The 14804-nt window shown below is 38.6% G+C and overlaps 1 protein-coding gene across 10 annotated transcripts in view; it reads right to left on the bottom strand.

The window, feature by feature from the left end:
• KYAT3 (kynurenine aminotransferase 3) overlaps positions 1-14804 on the bottom strand; it is a 54092-nt gene that overhangs the window by 26580 nt on the left and 12708 nt on the right. For 9 of the 10 annotated variants that reach the window (XR_014325984.1, XM_082833136.1, XM_082833137.1 and 6 more), the window contains 4 exons: positions 6945-7007; positions 3867-3925; positions 3130-3274; positions 2343-2492 (listed from right to left, as the gene is read on the bottom strand). Coding sequence is in view for 9 of the 10 variants with exons in the window: in XM_082833136.1 (XP_082689262.1) it covers positions 2343-2492; positions 3130-3274; positions 3867-3925; positions 6945-7007 (417 nt within the window). In the remaining variant the exon portion in view is untranslated. The remainder of the gene's footprint in view (positions 1-2342; positions 2493-3129; positions 3275-3866; positions 3926-6944; positions 7008-14804) is intronic. The other variant, XM_082833143.1, reaches the window with a different exon arrangement.

Raw genomic sequence — 14804 nt, 5'->3', positions numbered from 1 at the left:
TCCATTGTACACATTTGATTTTTCTATCTTTTTTAAACTTAGAAGTATTTCACAAAAATTTTAATATTATTTAGTTTTAGCACTTATTATTTTAAAGGCTATTTGAGAGTCTATTGAATTCTAGAATAATTTTGTTATAGTTTTCTTGTATAAATAACAGTGCAATGTTCACTTGTGACATGCACAGTATCTTTTTAAAATCATTTGCTGAATAAATTCACATGATTGCTACTGCTAGACTAAAGGGTATAAACATGTTTTATGGTACTTTATATATACAGTCAAACTGCCTGTGAAAAATCTGGCAACAATTTATAATTTTACAAGTCTACACTAAACTGCCGCATTTAAGTTTGTGTTGGTTAAATTCATGGTACCTAATTATCAGCCTAAATTTGCACTTTTTACTGCTTGTACTTCTTTTTCAAGGCCTTTCTCATTGGAGTCATAGGAGGCCCTTATATTCTAAAGCCCCTTTGTTTGTACTAGTCATCCAACTCACACTGAGTAGTTCCTATACAATGTGCTATGTGTTGGGTACTGTGGAGGACAAAGAAATGAGCCAGGAATGAATCTTTTCCTCAAGTTCTTAATTAGACTATGAAATTCTTGGGGACTAAGATGACCCATCTTTGTAGCCCTGGTGAGAAACAGTGCCTGGTACGAAGTGAGAGCTCAATGAAGGAAAGTAAATTGGGAAGGCAGCGAGGTGGAACTGAAGAATATACTTAACATGCTTCCCTGAAATTTCCTTATTTTTACAATGGAAATAATTCCCCTCTCTTTTTGAAGAATATTTACTGAGCACTCACTATTTCAGGTGCTAGCTCTATAGCGATCAACTAGTTTTCCTGGAACTTACATTCTCCTGCAAGACATTTATAATAAATAAGAAAACAAGGAAGTAAATCAGCTAATTTCACATAGTAATAAATACTATAAGGAAAATAATAGGTCAGTATGATGGGAAGTGGTGTGTGTGGTTTCAAAATATTAGATAAGATGATCAGGGAAGAAAGAATAGAGGAAAGAAGGCCAAGGGCTGAGCCCTAGGACACACCAATAAAGTGCAGAGTAGGAAGAAGCAACAAAGGAGTAACAACACCAAAGTCTCAGATAAAACTTTCAACTACTTTATAGGAATAAAGGAGATTACGTATATGAAAGTATGACTGTACTTCCTTACCATGTCTCCTTAAGTAGCTTACTGTTTGGCTGTAGTAGAGTGAATTGAGATGTAAAAGGATAATGTAACACAAAGTAACAGGTATCTTTCATAAAGAAGGTACAGATAAAGTGCGGGGAGAATTCAAAGAAAGGAATTAACAATACAGATCATGGCAAATATTCATTCTTCACACCCAGCTTAACCAACACCTCTCTAGAGCTTTCCAGACCTATATTAGCAGAGTTGATCACTTCTTCCTCTTGTCACCATGGTAACTTATACATTCCCCACGACCGCCTATAGCATTGCATTCCTCCTCATCTGTTTACAAGTCTATCTCCTCTACTAAACAGGGAACCCCTTCCACGCAGAAACCGTCTTTTAAAAATCTCTCCCACAATGTCTAGCGTATCCTCAATAAATTCTGAATAAATGAAACAGGTGAGGAAATACTGAAGCAGGGGTATTGGAATGATAATGGGGAATTAGGGGCAGAGCTGACTGAGGTCAGTGCCAAAGTGGGTTTTATATCACGTCACTAAATAAAGAAATCACTCAGCCTTCTTGTTATACATCCCTCACACAGTGCTGCTAACAATACAGGGTACAAAAAGACAGGGACCAAATACTTGTTGATTGAGTTCGGATTAAAGGTTATTTTAGCAGTGAAAACTAAGATTCATTTTCCCGCATCACTGCTAGCCCCTTTTACCTTCTCTTATCTAAATAGGCTGTAAATATAAGAATAAATGACATGCAACAAAATGGATGAATCTCACAGACAAAATGATAAATGAGAGAAGCCAGACTCAAGAGTACATACTGTATGATTCTATTATATCAAGTTAAAGAGCTGGCAAAATGAACCTATGGTGACAGAACACAGAAGAGCGGTTACCTCTGGAAGAATATAGGCTACGGAGGGGCAAAAGGGAACCTTCTGGGTTGCTGGAAATGTACTATATCTTCATCTGGTTTGTGGTTACATGGAGACATACAGACTCATATACATGTAAACATTTACTAAGCTGTACTTAACATTTGTGAACTTGACTGCACATAAATTATACTTCAAAAATGATTCAAATAAAAAAGAGTATAAAATAAGTAAAAATAAAAGCAGGACAAATGATAGTGATTAATATAGGCAACATGATAATGTTAATATACTTACTTCATCTCCCTCATCAATTAATCCTTGAATGGCATTAAAAAGAGATCCATATGCTCCTACTGTCACAAGGATTTCTTTATTTGGATTTATTTGATTTTGATAAAACTTTTCATAGAGGCAGGACAGAGCTTTCACAAGTGATGGATGACCCTGTTGAGTAAAAGGAAGAACAAAACCTTAAATTTAATTATGGGACCTACTTCTTTGAGATAGTTTGGCTCTAAAATGTAAGAATTTTTAACACCTGGGTTTTATAATTTTCCAATTTGTATTTTTAAATGGCAATAAATTAAAATATCTTTTTTCCTATTTTCAGAGGGTTCCTGCATGAATGGTCATGAAGACTTGTGGTAATTGTTTTTTAGTAGAATCTATGAAATCTCTGGATATCCTAGGCATTCCACCACAGAAAGATGGAGGTTGTGCTGAGGTAGAAAGAAAGTAACTAGTTGGAAATAGAGAATATTAAGTAAGAAGCCAGTGCTGAGGCTGCGTAAGTTTGAAAGGGAGAGAAAATATGTCTAAAGTGAATATTCTTCTTCCCTGCTTGTCGTAGGACCTCATCCTGGAACAATGGTAAACGAAGGGCCAAGACAGGACTGTGGAGAAGCTGGAAGTAGGGGACAGCTCATCCTAGGAGATAAGGGTAAGGGTGAGTGTTCCTCTGGTTATCAAGTTGGGACAGTTGGTTCCAGAAAGCCAATTACGGAGAAGTGGTAGAAGTACATTCACGCACAATACAATATAAAATACAAGCTCACACCCCACGTAGTCCTCATATACTTACAAAGCCCCGTGTGTACTGATTCAGACTATCAATTGCTGCAATCCTTGATAATTCTTCCTTTACATATACAGGAGGGGATATATCTGGAAGGCCTTGGCCAAGATTCACAACAGAGGGGTCTGCAGCCAACTTGGTAAATTCAATCCTAAGGTAAAAAATACTAATATTAGTAAGTACTAAAATTACAAAGTTAGCTGTTTATACCTCATAGTCTTTAGAAACTGAAAAATAAAACTTAGTTTAGTCTTACAGATCAAACAAAATGAATGAGTTCACGACAAAAATTTTACCGTCTACAAAATGACTTTACCCGGAAAAATTATGGCTGAACTGATGAACTTAATGTTTCTTACAAATCTCAGTTCCACGATGCCCATATTTTAATCATATAAATATTTTTCTCAACCATCTGCTGCTAGGTTCTCTTATCAACCATTAGAAAGGAGGGCTAATAGGAAAAGTTGATGGATTAGAAGGTAAGTTCCACAAGGGCATCCACCCAATCTGTCATTTTCTCTGTCCATTTCCAGTGCCTAGCTCAGGACCTGGCACATTTGCTAAGTGAATAAATCAGTGTATGAATCATTATTTCCTTCCATTTCCACTGAATGGATGAATTAAAATAAGTGGTTTTATTTATAGACTATAGATAAAGCTAAAAATTCCCAAATAAGGATATAAACATGTGGAGGAAAAAAACTTCACCCAATGATTATTGTTTATTCTAATGTACTCACCACACATTGCTATCAAGGCCTTCAATTCGTTTTGCATTTTTGAATTTCAAAGACATTTTCTGAAAGATATAAATATTGAAAGGTTTTAAAATTTCTTTAATCAAAACAAAAATGCCAGAAAATCATGGGTAACTCTTGCTTTTCCCTATTGGCACCATGGAAAAAGCAGTACTGTAGAGATAAATTCTAGACGCCAATACAAAGTTCCGAAGAGGAATTCATCTCCCACCTACTGCTCTAAGGAGTGCTTTTCCTTATGAACCTTAGATGTTTATCTTCTCACCTAAGAACAAAAATATCACCCTAGCCTAAAAAATAAATCAATTTAAAGGCCTGAACTATACTGAAGAGAACAATAATGATACTAAAAAAAGTCAGTTTAAAGAAATATCTTGAGGGGACTTCCCTGGTGGTGCAGTGGATAAGACTCCGCACTCCCAATGCAGGGGGCCCAGGTTTGATCCCTGGTCAGGGAAGTAGATCCCACATGCATGCTGCAACTAAAAATCCCGCATACCGCAGCTAAGAGTTCACATGCCACAACTAAGGAGCCAGCGAGCTGCAACTAAGGAGGCTGTGAGCCACAACCAAGACCTGGTGCAACAAAACATATAAATAAATAAATAAATACTTGAGTCATGCTGTGAAGATCATTTTAGGCCAGGTGTACTAACAGTTTCACAATTAAGTTCCTTGTATGGCATACAGGAGGCACCAAAACAAATGGTTTTAAAACTACTTAATAAGGAGTTCTAAATAATAATAATAGTAGGTAACATTATTGGGTACTAAGTATGTATGAGGCACTGCTCTAAGTGTCTTAAATAATTAACTCATTTAATATTTACAACAACTCTATGTAGTGGTTCTATTATGAGCCATAATTTACACATGAGGAAAGTGAGGTACACAGAGGATAAGATCATGTAACTTTACATCTGCCCAATTCACGAAACCTAGTAGCATTTAAACCCAAACAGATTCAACTCAGGATGTGAACCCAGGTAGTGTGACTTCAGAACACATATTCAGTACTGTTTCCGCATACTGTCTTTTACTTAACAAGACCTTTGATTACTAGAATGCTGTCTCTTAAAAAAGTATATTAGAGGGCTTCCCTGGTGGCGAAGTGGTTGAGAGTCCGCCTGACGATGCAGGGGACACAGGTTCGTGCCCCGGTCTGGGAAGATCCCACATGCCGTGGAGCGGCTAGGCCCGTGAGCCATGGCCGCTGAGCCTGCGCGTCCGGAGCCTGCGCGTCCGGAGCCTGTGCTCCGCAACGGAAGAGGCCACAACAGTGAGAGGCCCGCGTACCGCAAAAAAAAATATATATATATACATATTAGACATTTAGGTCAGGTCTACTCACATCAAGCAAGTTAGGGCTGGGGTATAAAAATATTAAAAGCTAAAATTATGGAAGAGCATGCAATTTTTTAGTCCTTTAGAGTCTAAAATTAAGTTTATATTATCTCTCAAAAGCACTGAATTAGTTTTGAGTTCATTGTTGCCAAGCTGCTGGAAATTAAAAAAAAAAAAAAGATTGGCAGCATTTTTGCAAAGATTTTCCTAATAGAATATTAAAGTAATTTTAATTCCATCTGGGAGGGAGATAATGATAATGGTTATTAAACAGACCATTGTTCTCATCTATTCCCAATAATGGAACCAAGAAAAATATCTTTTTACTCTCATATTTTTAATCTTTGAAACTCCAGTGAAGTAAATCACACGCAAATTCTCCAGAGGTTAATGTGTCTTCCAGAACAGCCTAATGATTAAATGCCCACCTGAACATGATGCTGTTATAGAGACTACAATTATAAAACTAAAACTCTGAGAAAGATAGAAAAGGTATTCTAACAGTTGTTCTTTGTCATCTCTAAAACATGTTTAAAGTTAATGATTCATTTAATCTATGACTACAAACACAAAGTAGAAATTCATATATAAAAGTGAGCATAGTCTACAGTAGATAATTTAGACAAAGTTCAATTTCACCTAAAATATTTGGATAATTGCAGTCAAAATGCATTTTTCAGATTTAATTTTCTTTAACATTTGTATCTAGATGAGCCTCTTCTCCCACAACTCTCTGTGCCTCTGTTCCTTCCCACTGTATACCTCAACCATTCTGACCTGTTAAATATGCTATAGTCTTCTCTCACAAGCTCCGTATGTGATCCTTCCCTTACCCAAAAGGTCTTTCTACACCAATGTTTCTCAGCCTTTTCTTTTTGTCACCACCGTGCACCCCCCTCCCCCAACCATGGAGACTTTTTAGACATTTTTTCTAATCATGTCTCCCCCGCTCCCTCATTAAATATTAAGGAATAAGATTTTGTCAGATAGAATTGAGCTTTGGATGATCACAAAACATTGTAATAACCAAGATTTATTTCACCTGCCAAGCACCAGTTTCTCCCTCTTGGGGGCAATAATGCCCCTGTTAAGAATGCATGTTCTGCATTCGATCTAAGCCCTGCTCTCCACAACCTCGTCCCTTCACTTGGCTAACTCCTATTCCACCTGCCACCTTCAGTTCTCAAGTTAGACTTCATTTCCTCCAGAGAGCCTTCTCTGATTCCTCAAGTCATGGTTAGATGCTCCTGCTATGTGTTCCTATGACATGAAGCATTCCCAGCATTTACTACATAACATTGTCTTTTTTTCTGTTTATTTGTCTGTATTCTTCCTTAGACTATAAGCTCTATGAGGACTATTTCTAGGTTGTTCACTGTTCACTGACTGTGTATTAATCGGATTTCTCCAGAGAAACTGAACCAATAGGATGTGTGTGTATATATATATAGCGATTTATTTCTAGGAATTGGCTCATGAGATTTGTGGGAGCTAGCAAGTTCAAAATCTGCAGAGCTCCAGCAGGCTGGAGACCCAAGGAAGAGCTCATGTTGCAGCTTGAGTCTGAAGGCAGTGTGGAGGCAGAATTCCCTCTTCCTGGGGGAACCTCAGTCTTTTTTTTCTCTTACAGCCTTTAGCTGACTGAATCAAGGCCAAATTACATTATGGAGGGTAATTTGCTTTACTTAAAGTCTACTGATTGAAACGTTATCTTACCTGAAAAATATCTTCACAGAACAATCTAGACTGGTGTTTGACCAAATATCTGGGTAGTGTGGCCTAGGCAAGTTGACAGATAAAATTAACCATCAGAGTGTCCAACACACAGTGCTATGCCTAGCACATAGCAAGCTTTTAATAAATATCTGATGAATGAATGAAAAAAACCCACACATTAGGAGTGAACTTATGGTGTCAGCTACCTTAAGTTAATGCTTCAGTAACACATGACCCCAAAGTCTTGGTTGCTTAAAATCATAAGGGGTTATTTCCTTCTTGTGCTACATATTCACTGTTAGCTGTTGCTCTGTTCCATGTCACTCTAACTCTTGAGACACAGGCTGATGAAATAGCCTCTATCTGGAATATGGCTAGTTTCATGGCAGAAGGAAAAAATTCTTAACAAGTTTCTGCTTAGATGCAGACACATCACTTCTACTCACATTTTATTGGCCAAAGCAATTTCATGGCTAAGCCTGACACCAACATGGCAGAAATGAAGTCTGGAGTTATAATGAGATACGTAGTTATTATGAGTTGAATTGTGCTCCCCCCCACCGCCCATTCTTACATTGAAGTTTTAACATCCAGTACTTCAGAATGTGATGTTATTTGGTAATAGGTTCATTGCAGATGTAATTAGTTAAGTTGAGGTCATTAGGGTGGGCCCTAATCCAATGTGAATGGTGTTCATATAAAAAGGGGAAGTTTGGAGATAGACTGGCATACAGGGAGAGTGCCATATGAAGATGAAGGCTGAAATCAGGGTGATGCTTTTAGAAGTCAAGAAACACCAAAGTTTGTCAGCTAATCACCAGAAGCTGGGAGACAAACATGGGACAGATTCCTCCTCACAGCCATCAGAAGGAACCAATCCTGCCAACACCTTGATCCTGGACTTCCAGCCTCCTAAACTGTGTGGTAATACATTTTTGTTGTTGAAACCACTCAGTTTGTGCTACTTTGTTAAGGCAGCCCAAGGAAACGAAGATAGCAGTGAAATGTATAAGACATGCTACAATGCCCAAAGACATCAAGATTCAGCAGTAGGTGCAAATGTTCACTGTCTAAGAACTATTGTCCAGAGTAGATCCGGTATTAGGAAAAGAAAATAAACCTAAAATCCTATGGGGAATTAAACATGAGCCCCAAGTGTACAATGGAACATCTATAGGGCCTGTATAATTTCTGGGCAGCTAACTCCATGAGGTGGCTTCTGTTCCCAGGTAGATTAATACCTGGCACACATATACTGACCTGCTATGTTATAAATGCAAAACTGCTAGGGTACTAATAAGCAGCATCTTTTGTTGTTAATGTGAAGCTGAAAAAATGCAGTTCTACAGAATCACCATTAAGTTCCACTCTTGGCAGAGATAAGAAAAAGCTTATTGTTATTGTCTTTAAAATGTTTACTGTACCTGTCAGAATAGCTATCATCAGGAACCTTCGTGCACTACTGGTGGGATTGTAAATTGGTGCAGCCACTACGGAAAATAGTATGGAGGTTCTTTAAAAAAATTAAAAATAGAACCACCATATGATCCAGTAATTTCATCTGAGTATTTACCCGAAGAAAACAAAGACGCTAATTTGAAAAGATATATACACTCCAATGTTCACTGCCTCATTATTTACAAACAGCCAAGATAAGTGCCCATGGATAGACAAATGGATAAAGAAGATGTGGAGTGTGTGTGTGTGTGTGTGTGTGTGTGTATATATATATGTATATATTAAACATGGTGTGTGTGTATATATATATATATATATATATACACACACACATACACATACACACATAGAATATACTCAGCCATAAAAAAATAAATAAAATCTTACCATTTTTAGAAACATGGATGGATCTAGAGGGCCTTATGCTAAATGAAATAAGTCAGACAGAAAAAGACAAATACTGTATGATCTCACTTATATGTGGACTCCAAAAAACAAAACAAACAGAAAAAACAAATGAAAACAGATTCACAGATACAGAGAACAAATGAGTGGTTGCCAGAAGGGAGGGGGCGTGAAATAGGTGAACGGGGATTAAGAGGAACAAACCTCCAGTTATGTAAAATATAAAACATAAGGATGTAATGTACAGCATAAGGAATATGGTCGATAATATTGTAATAACTTTGTATGGGGACAGATGGTTACTAGACTTATTGTTGTGATCATTTCATAATGTATACAAATGTCAAATCATTATGTAATACACTTGAAACTAACATAATATTGTATGTCAAATACATTTCGACTTAAAAAAAATGTTTACTGCAATGGTACTAGAACAGGAAAGTCTGGAAAGAAGAAAAAAATATTACCCATTATCCTAAGACTCAAACATACTCAAGTTTCAGTTGTATGTAATTTGAGGGCCCTACCTGTTTGACCTGATGCATTTAGATGGGATAGGACAAGTGTAGAAAAAACCCAAATGGTGAGCTCAAGCTGGGGAAATCAAGGCTGTCAATATCTGTGAATCACAGGGTATGAGTCAAGTATAAAAAAGATAAAGAATGCAAGAGGGCTTCCCTGGTGGCGCAGTGATTGAGAGTCTGCCTGCCGATGCAGGGGACACGGGTTCGTGCCCCGGTCCGGGAAGATCCCACCTGCCGTGGAGCAGCTGGGCCCGTGAGCCATGGCCACTGAGCCTGCGCGTCCGGAGCCTGTGCTCCGCAACGGGAGAGGCCCGCGTGCCGAAAAAAATTATTTAGAAAAAAAGAATGCAAGAAAAGGCCAGAAACAGAAATTACAAAGCTAATTTTTTGAGAGGTGAAGACAATAACCAGGCATGAGAAGCAGATGGACTGAAGTACTTCAAGACTAGGCTGGAGCAGAAAGGGAGCACCCGTATAATGGGCATGACTTTAATGTGGTGCCAGGCTGCCGGGGTAGCCTAAACATATATTATCTTTTAGATCTATGAATTAGGCATTTATAGTTGTAATCACATGTGAGTTTTAAAAATTTTTTTGCCTTTTCTCTTGACGGAGTATCTTAAACATTTTATGAATTTTCTTAGTCATCATAAAATTTTCAATTTTAATTAGTAGGTAATATTTCAGGTTATGAATCACACCTTACTCCTTCATTCCCCTAGTTTGTGCATGTATTATTCAAGTGTTTGGCAATTTTAGGTAGTATGTTTCTTCTGTATAGTATGTGGTCCCTGCTTTGTTTCCTTCAGTTTTAGTTTGATGTGGAAAGTGAATGTTTAAACAGATCTGTTTCAAAAAGAAACGTTGTGCCTCTTTCCCTTTGGAAAGATGATGTATTGACACATTACCAGTTTGAGAGTCTGCTAGAAATTTGATAGTTCCCCAAAATGACTAAAAAGAAACTTTGTTATACACTTTCCTAGCTTGGAGAGTGAGAAACAGACCAGTGCATAGATGCCTTTGAAGCTCCAAAACTATATGAATCAGATCTCTTAGTTGCACAGGCAGAAACTCAATCCCAACAGCTTAGGGAAAAAAGGAATTTATTTTTACCATGAGAAGGTAAAAGGTGCAGCCAGCAACAAGGTAACAGTGAAACCAGAAACGCAAACCTCATCAGGGCTCTGCTTCATCTACTTTTCTGTGCAATCTCTGTCTGCTTTTCTCCACATGAGACAAAACACAGTTATACCTCCCGATTTCACCACCACAGAGGGCCTGAGAGCTGCCTTCTCTGGTGCCAATTTCAAAAATTCTAGGGAAGGGTTCTGAATGGCTCCTCCCCCCCTCCCCAATTTAAAAAGTACTATATTAATATGCCTGTTAAGACTATAATGAAAAGATATCAGAGCAGTGTGAAGCAAGATCATGAGAGAAATAGAGATGTAGTCAACCAAGGATGCCATTTTTTTGGATGCTTTTTTTTTTTTCAAATGTACTTACTACCCAATCAAAAAACGGTATAGACCTGACTCCCCATCTCCAGCCCCTCTGGATGTGCTCCCTAAGCTAGAACCTGTCACTGCCCCTGGTAGTATCTTTACAAATATACCAGCGCCTAACAAAACATATGTTTGGAATGGGGAAAAGAGCATTTTCCAGAAAGATAGGAGGAACTGCTGTCCTTAGAGAATGGGAGGGGGTCCCAGGTCACAGCAGTCTATGAAAGTCCATCTAGAAGGGAAGGCTGATAGGGAGAGGGGTACAGACACCCTACTTCTATGGCAGAGCTGAAGGTATGCGGTGTAAATGTCTATGTCTGGAACAGAGAGCCGGGGAAGAGGTGAATGGAGAACCAAATTCTAAGGCAGGGGTGAAATTAAGTTTCCTCCTATATACCAATGCATTGATTGCAATCTCGTATCTCCCTTATATTCGAACTACATTGGCTTTCATTCACTCATGGAACAAATATTTCTTGAATACTTATTTTATACAAGGCACTTTTCTTCTTGGGATATATCAGTGAGCAAAACAGACTAAAATTCTCTATTCTCACTGAGGCTTTCTTCTTTCTATGCCTTAAACACTCCAGGTTTGTTCCCATCTGTCACGGATTATATTACTCTGTATAATTATTCACCCCTCCTTTTCGGAAGGAGTGACTTTGAGATTGGACATGTGATTTGCTCTGGTCAATGGAATGTGAGTGAATGTGACATATACTAGGTCCAGGAGAAACTTTAAAAGCTGTTGCATGGTTTGGCGCAGCCTCTGGTTCTTCTCTCCTCTACTGTGCGAAGACCATGACTCAGGTAGGGGTTACATTTTTACCTTAGATCCTGAAATTTAAAAAAACACACAGAGCGCAGCTGCAACCTGCAGCAAAGCTACAGCTGACTTATAGCCTACATAAAACCTGAGTGAGAATGGGACGGCTACTGTTATAAGAAGGTAAGATTTGGTGGCTTTTGTTACAGCAGCAGAGCTGACTGATATAAAAGCTTTTGCAATTGCTGTGTCCTCTGCCTAGAATGCCCTCTCTTAGGTCTTCATGTGCCTGGTTCCTTATGTCCTTCTATTCGATATGCTCTCTATTCAAATAGAACCTCCTCAGAGAGGGCTGCCAAAACTATATGCCCTAACGTTACTCACCCCCTCTCTCCCACTAGTACCACCAATGGTTCTAGCAGTTTTCTCTATTTCATTTTCTTATGACATTCACAACGACCTAAAATTATTTTAACTTGTAAATGATCTGTCTCTCACAAAAATGAAAAATTCAGAAAACAAGACTTGTGTTGCTCATTGCTGTATCTCCAGTATCTAAAATCGTGTATGAAAGGTAATGTGTTCTAAAGTATTTTTTGAACATATGAATGAAATCCTACCTCTTCAATTATCCTCACATTGAATTATTTAAATGGCATTCTGCCTCTAATCCATCATTTGCAGTGCTCCAGAGCTAAACACTTAAAACACAGACTGGGTGATGCTACTAGCCTGCTCTAAACTCTCCAAAGACTCTCCTCAGTCCATGAAACGTAACTCAAATTCGAACCTGGCACTCAAGGCTCTTAATCTCCTTTCAGCCTTCTCTCACTCTGTGCTGCTGCCTCATATACAGTGACTCAACAGCATAGGACCACTTGCCACTCTCTAATTACCTTCAGTGCGTTTCTGTTTCCGATGCTTCTATTCAAGTTCTTCCCTCTGTTTGAGATCATCTTCTCCATAATCCCCACTGTGGTTGGCTCAGAAATGACCTCCCCAAAAACATCTGCATCTTATCCCTGAAACCTGTGAATGTTACCTTACAGGGCAATATATATCCTTATATCCTTGCAGATGTGATTAAATTAAGGATCTTGAGATGAGGAGATAATTTTGGATTATCCAGGTGGGCCCTAAATTTAATCACAGGTATCCATATAAGAGGGAGGCAGAGAGAGATTATACACACACAGAGAAGGCCATGTGAAGATGGAGCAGAGAGTGATTGGAAGATGCTGGCAATGAAGATTAGAGTGATGTGGCCGTAAGCCAAAGAATACCAGCAGCCATCAGAAGCTGGAAGAGGCTGGACTGGATTCTCTCTAGAGCCTCTGGGGGGGACTCTGGGTGACAATGATGTATCGAGGTAGGTTCAATGTTTGTAATAGTTACACCACTCAGGTGAGGAATGTTGATAATGAGAGAGGCTATGCATGTGAGGGCCAGGGGATACATGGGAACTCTGTAGGTTCTGCTCAGTTTTGCTCTGAAGCTATAATGCTCTTTTAAAAAAAAAGTTTATTAAAATTTTAAAAACTTAAAAAAAAAGAGAGCTTCCGGGGTATTGTGAAATCATGTTCTCTTTCTCCCTTTGGACAAAATGCTGTTCAAGCAAGCAGACGCTAACAGAATTATCTCACAGGTAATAGATGTTAGTTCTAAGGTATGGCTCTCCATTCAAAAAAGCAGACAAATTACATTCTTTTGCCACTAGATGGCACGGGAAAATAACAGAATGTTCCTGTAATGAAAAAACTGAAAGTGGAAATGCAAAGTAGGGATGTAGACTTAAAAGACTCAACAAAATATAAAACACTCACATACATGTTACCCAGATTCAGTAATGATATCAAGATTTTGCCTCATTTGCTTCATCTCTTCTGCTTTTCCTTTTCTTTCTTTCTTTTTTTAATTGCTGAGTAATTTTAAAGCAAATCCTAGACCTTAAGTCATTTGCCACTATACACTTGGTATATATCTCTAAAAAACATTGATATTCTCTTATATAACTTCAATGTCATCATCACAGCTCACTAACAATGATTCCTTGATATCGTCTAATACCCAATCTACAGTCATATTTCTCTAAGTGTCTTTAAAAATATCTCTTTACATTTCTGTTGATTGGGTCAAGTTCCTAAACAAGGTCCATATATCATACTGGTGGTTAAGCCTCTTTCCACCCCAGAGCAGTCCCTCTGAAACACTACCCACCACCACTTTTCCCCTGTGCTGACTTGTTGAAGAAACCAAGTCAGGAATCTATCCTGTGGTTATGACCCACATCCTGGATTTGTTTGCTTTTCTAATTCGTTACATAACTTAGTCCTCAATCTGCCATATCTCCTATAACTGGTCTGCACTTAGAGTCACTATATAATATCCTTTCTTGAGTAGACAGAGCCAGACTTAGAATACCAGAGCTAGATACAGGTGAGAATGGTATTTTAGTTATGCCACTTATAAGCTGTGTGACCTTGGGCAAGTTACTAAACCTATTTAAGCCTCCACTGTTTCATTTGTAAAACAGGATTATAACAGATCATAACTTGAAGAATTTTGTAAATATAAAGTGACATAATAAGGGGATTAGATCAATATGGCAGAGTAGGAGGACATGGAGATCACCTCCCCTAACAAACACATCAGAAATACATCTACAGGGGGCTTCCCTGGTGGCACGGTGGTTAAGAATCCACCTGCCAATGCAGGCACACGACTTCGAGCCTTGGTCCGGGAAGATCCCACATCCCGCGGAGCAACTAAGCCTGCATGCCATGACTACTGAGCCTGAGCCCTAGAGCCCGTGAGCCACAACTACTGAGCCCACGTGCCACAACTACTGAATCCCGTGCGCCTAGAGCCCGTGCTCCACAACAAGAGAAGCCACCGCAATGAGAAGCCTGTGCACCACAACAAAGAGTAGCCCCCACTCACCGCAGCTAGAGAAAGCCCATGCGCAACAACAAAGACCCAACACAGCCAAAAAAACAGATAAATAAAAATAAATAAATTTGCAAAAAAAAAAAAAGAATGCACAGACTGAATATAGCATAGTAAGATGTTTAAAAAAAAATACATCTACATGTGGAACAATTCGCATGGAAGGCTAACTGGAAACTGACAGAACGCCTCTACAACCAAAGCTGCAAGAAAGATTTCCACTAACTGGGCAGAATGGAAAAAAGGCTTAGGG

This window comes from Leucopleurus acutus, assembly GCF_964270905.1.
Source record: "Leucopleurus acutus genome assembly, chromosome: 2".
In the NCBI taxonomy this organism is placed as follows: Eukaryota; Metazoa; Chordata; class Mammalia; order Artiodactyla; family Delphinidae; genus Leucopleurus; species Leucopleurus acutus.
Note: the sequence above shows the minus strand (reverse complement) of the source record. Positions and strands in the feature narration are given on the sequence as shown.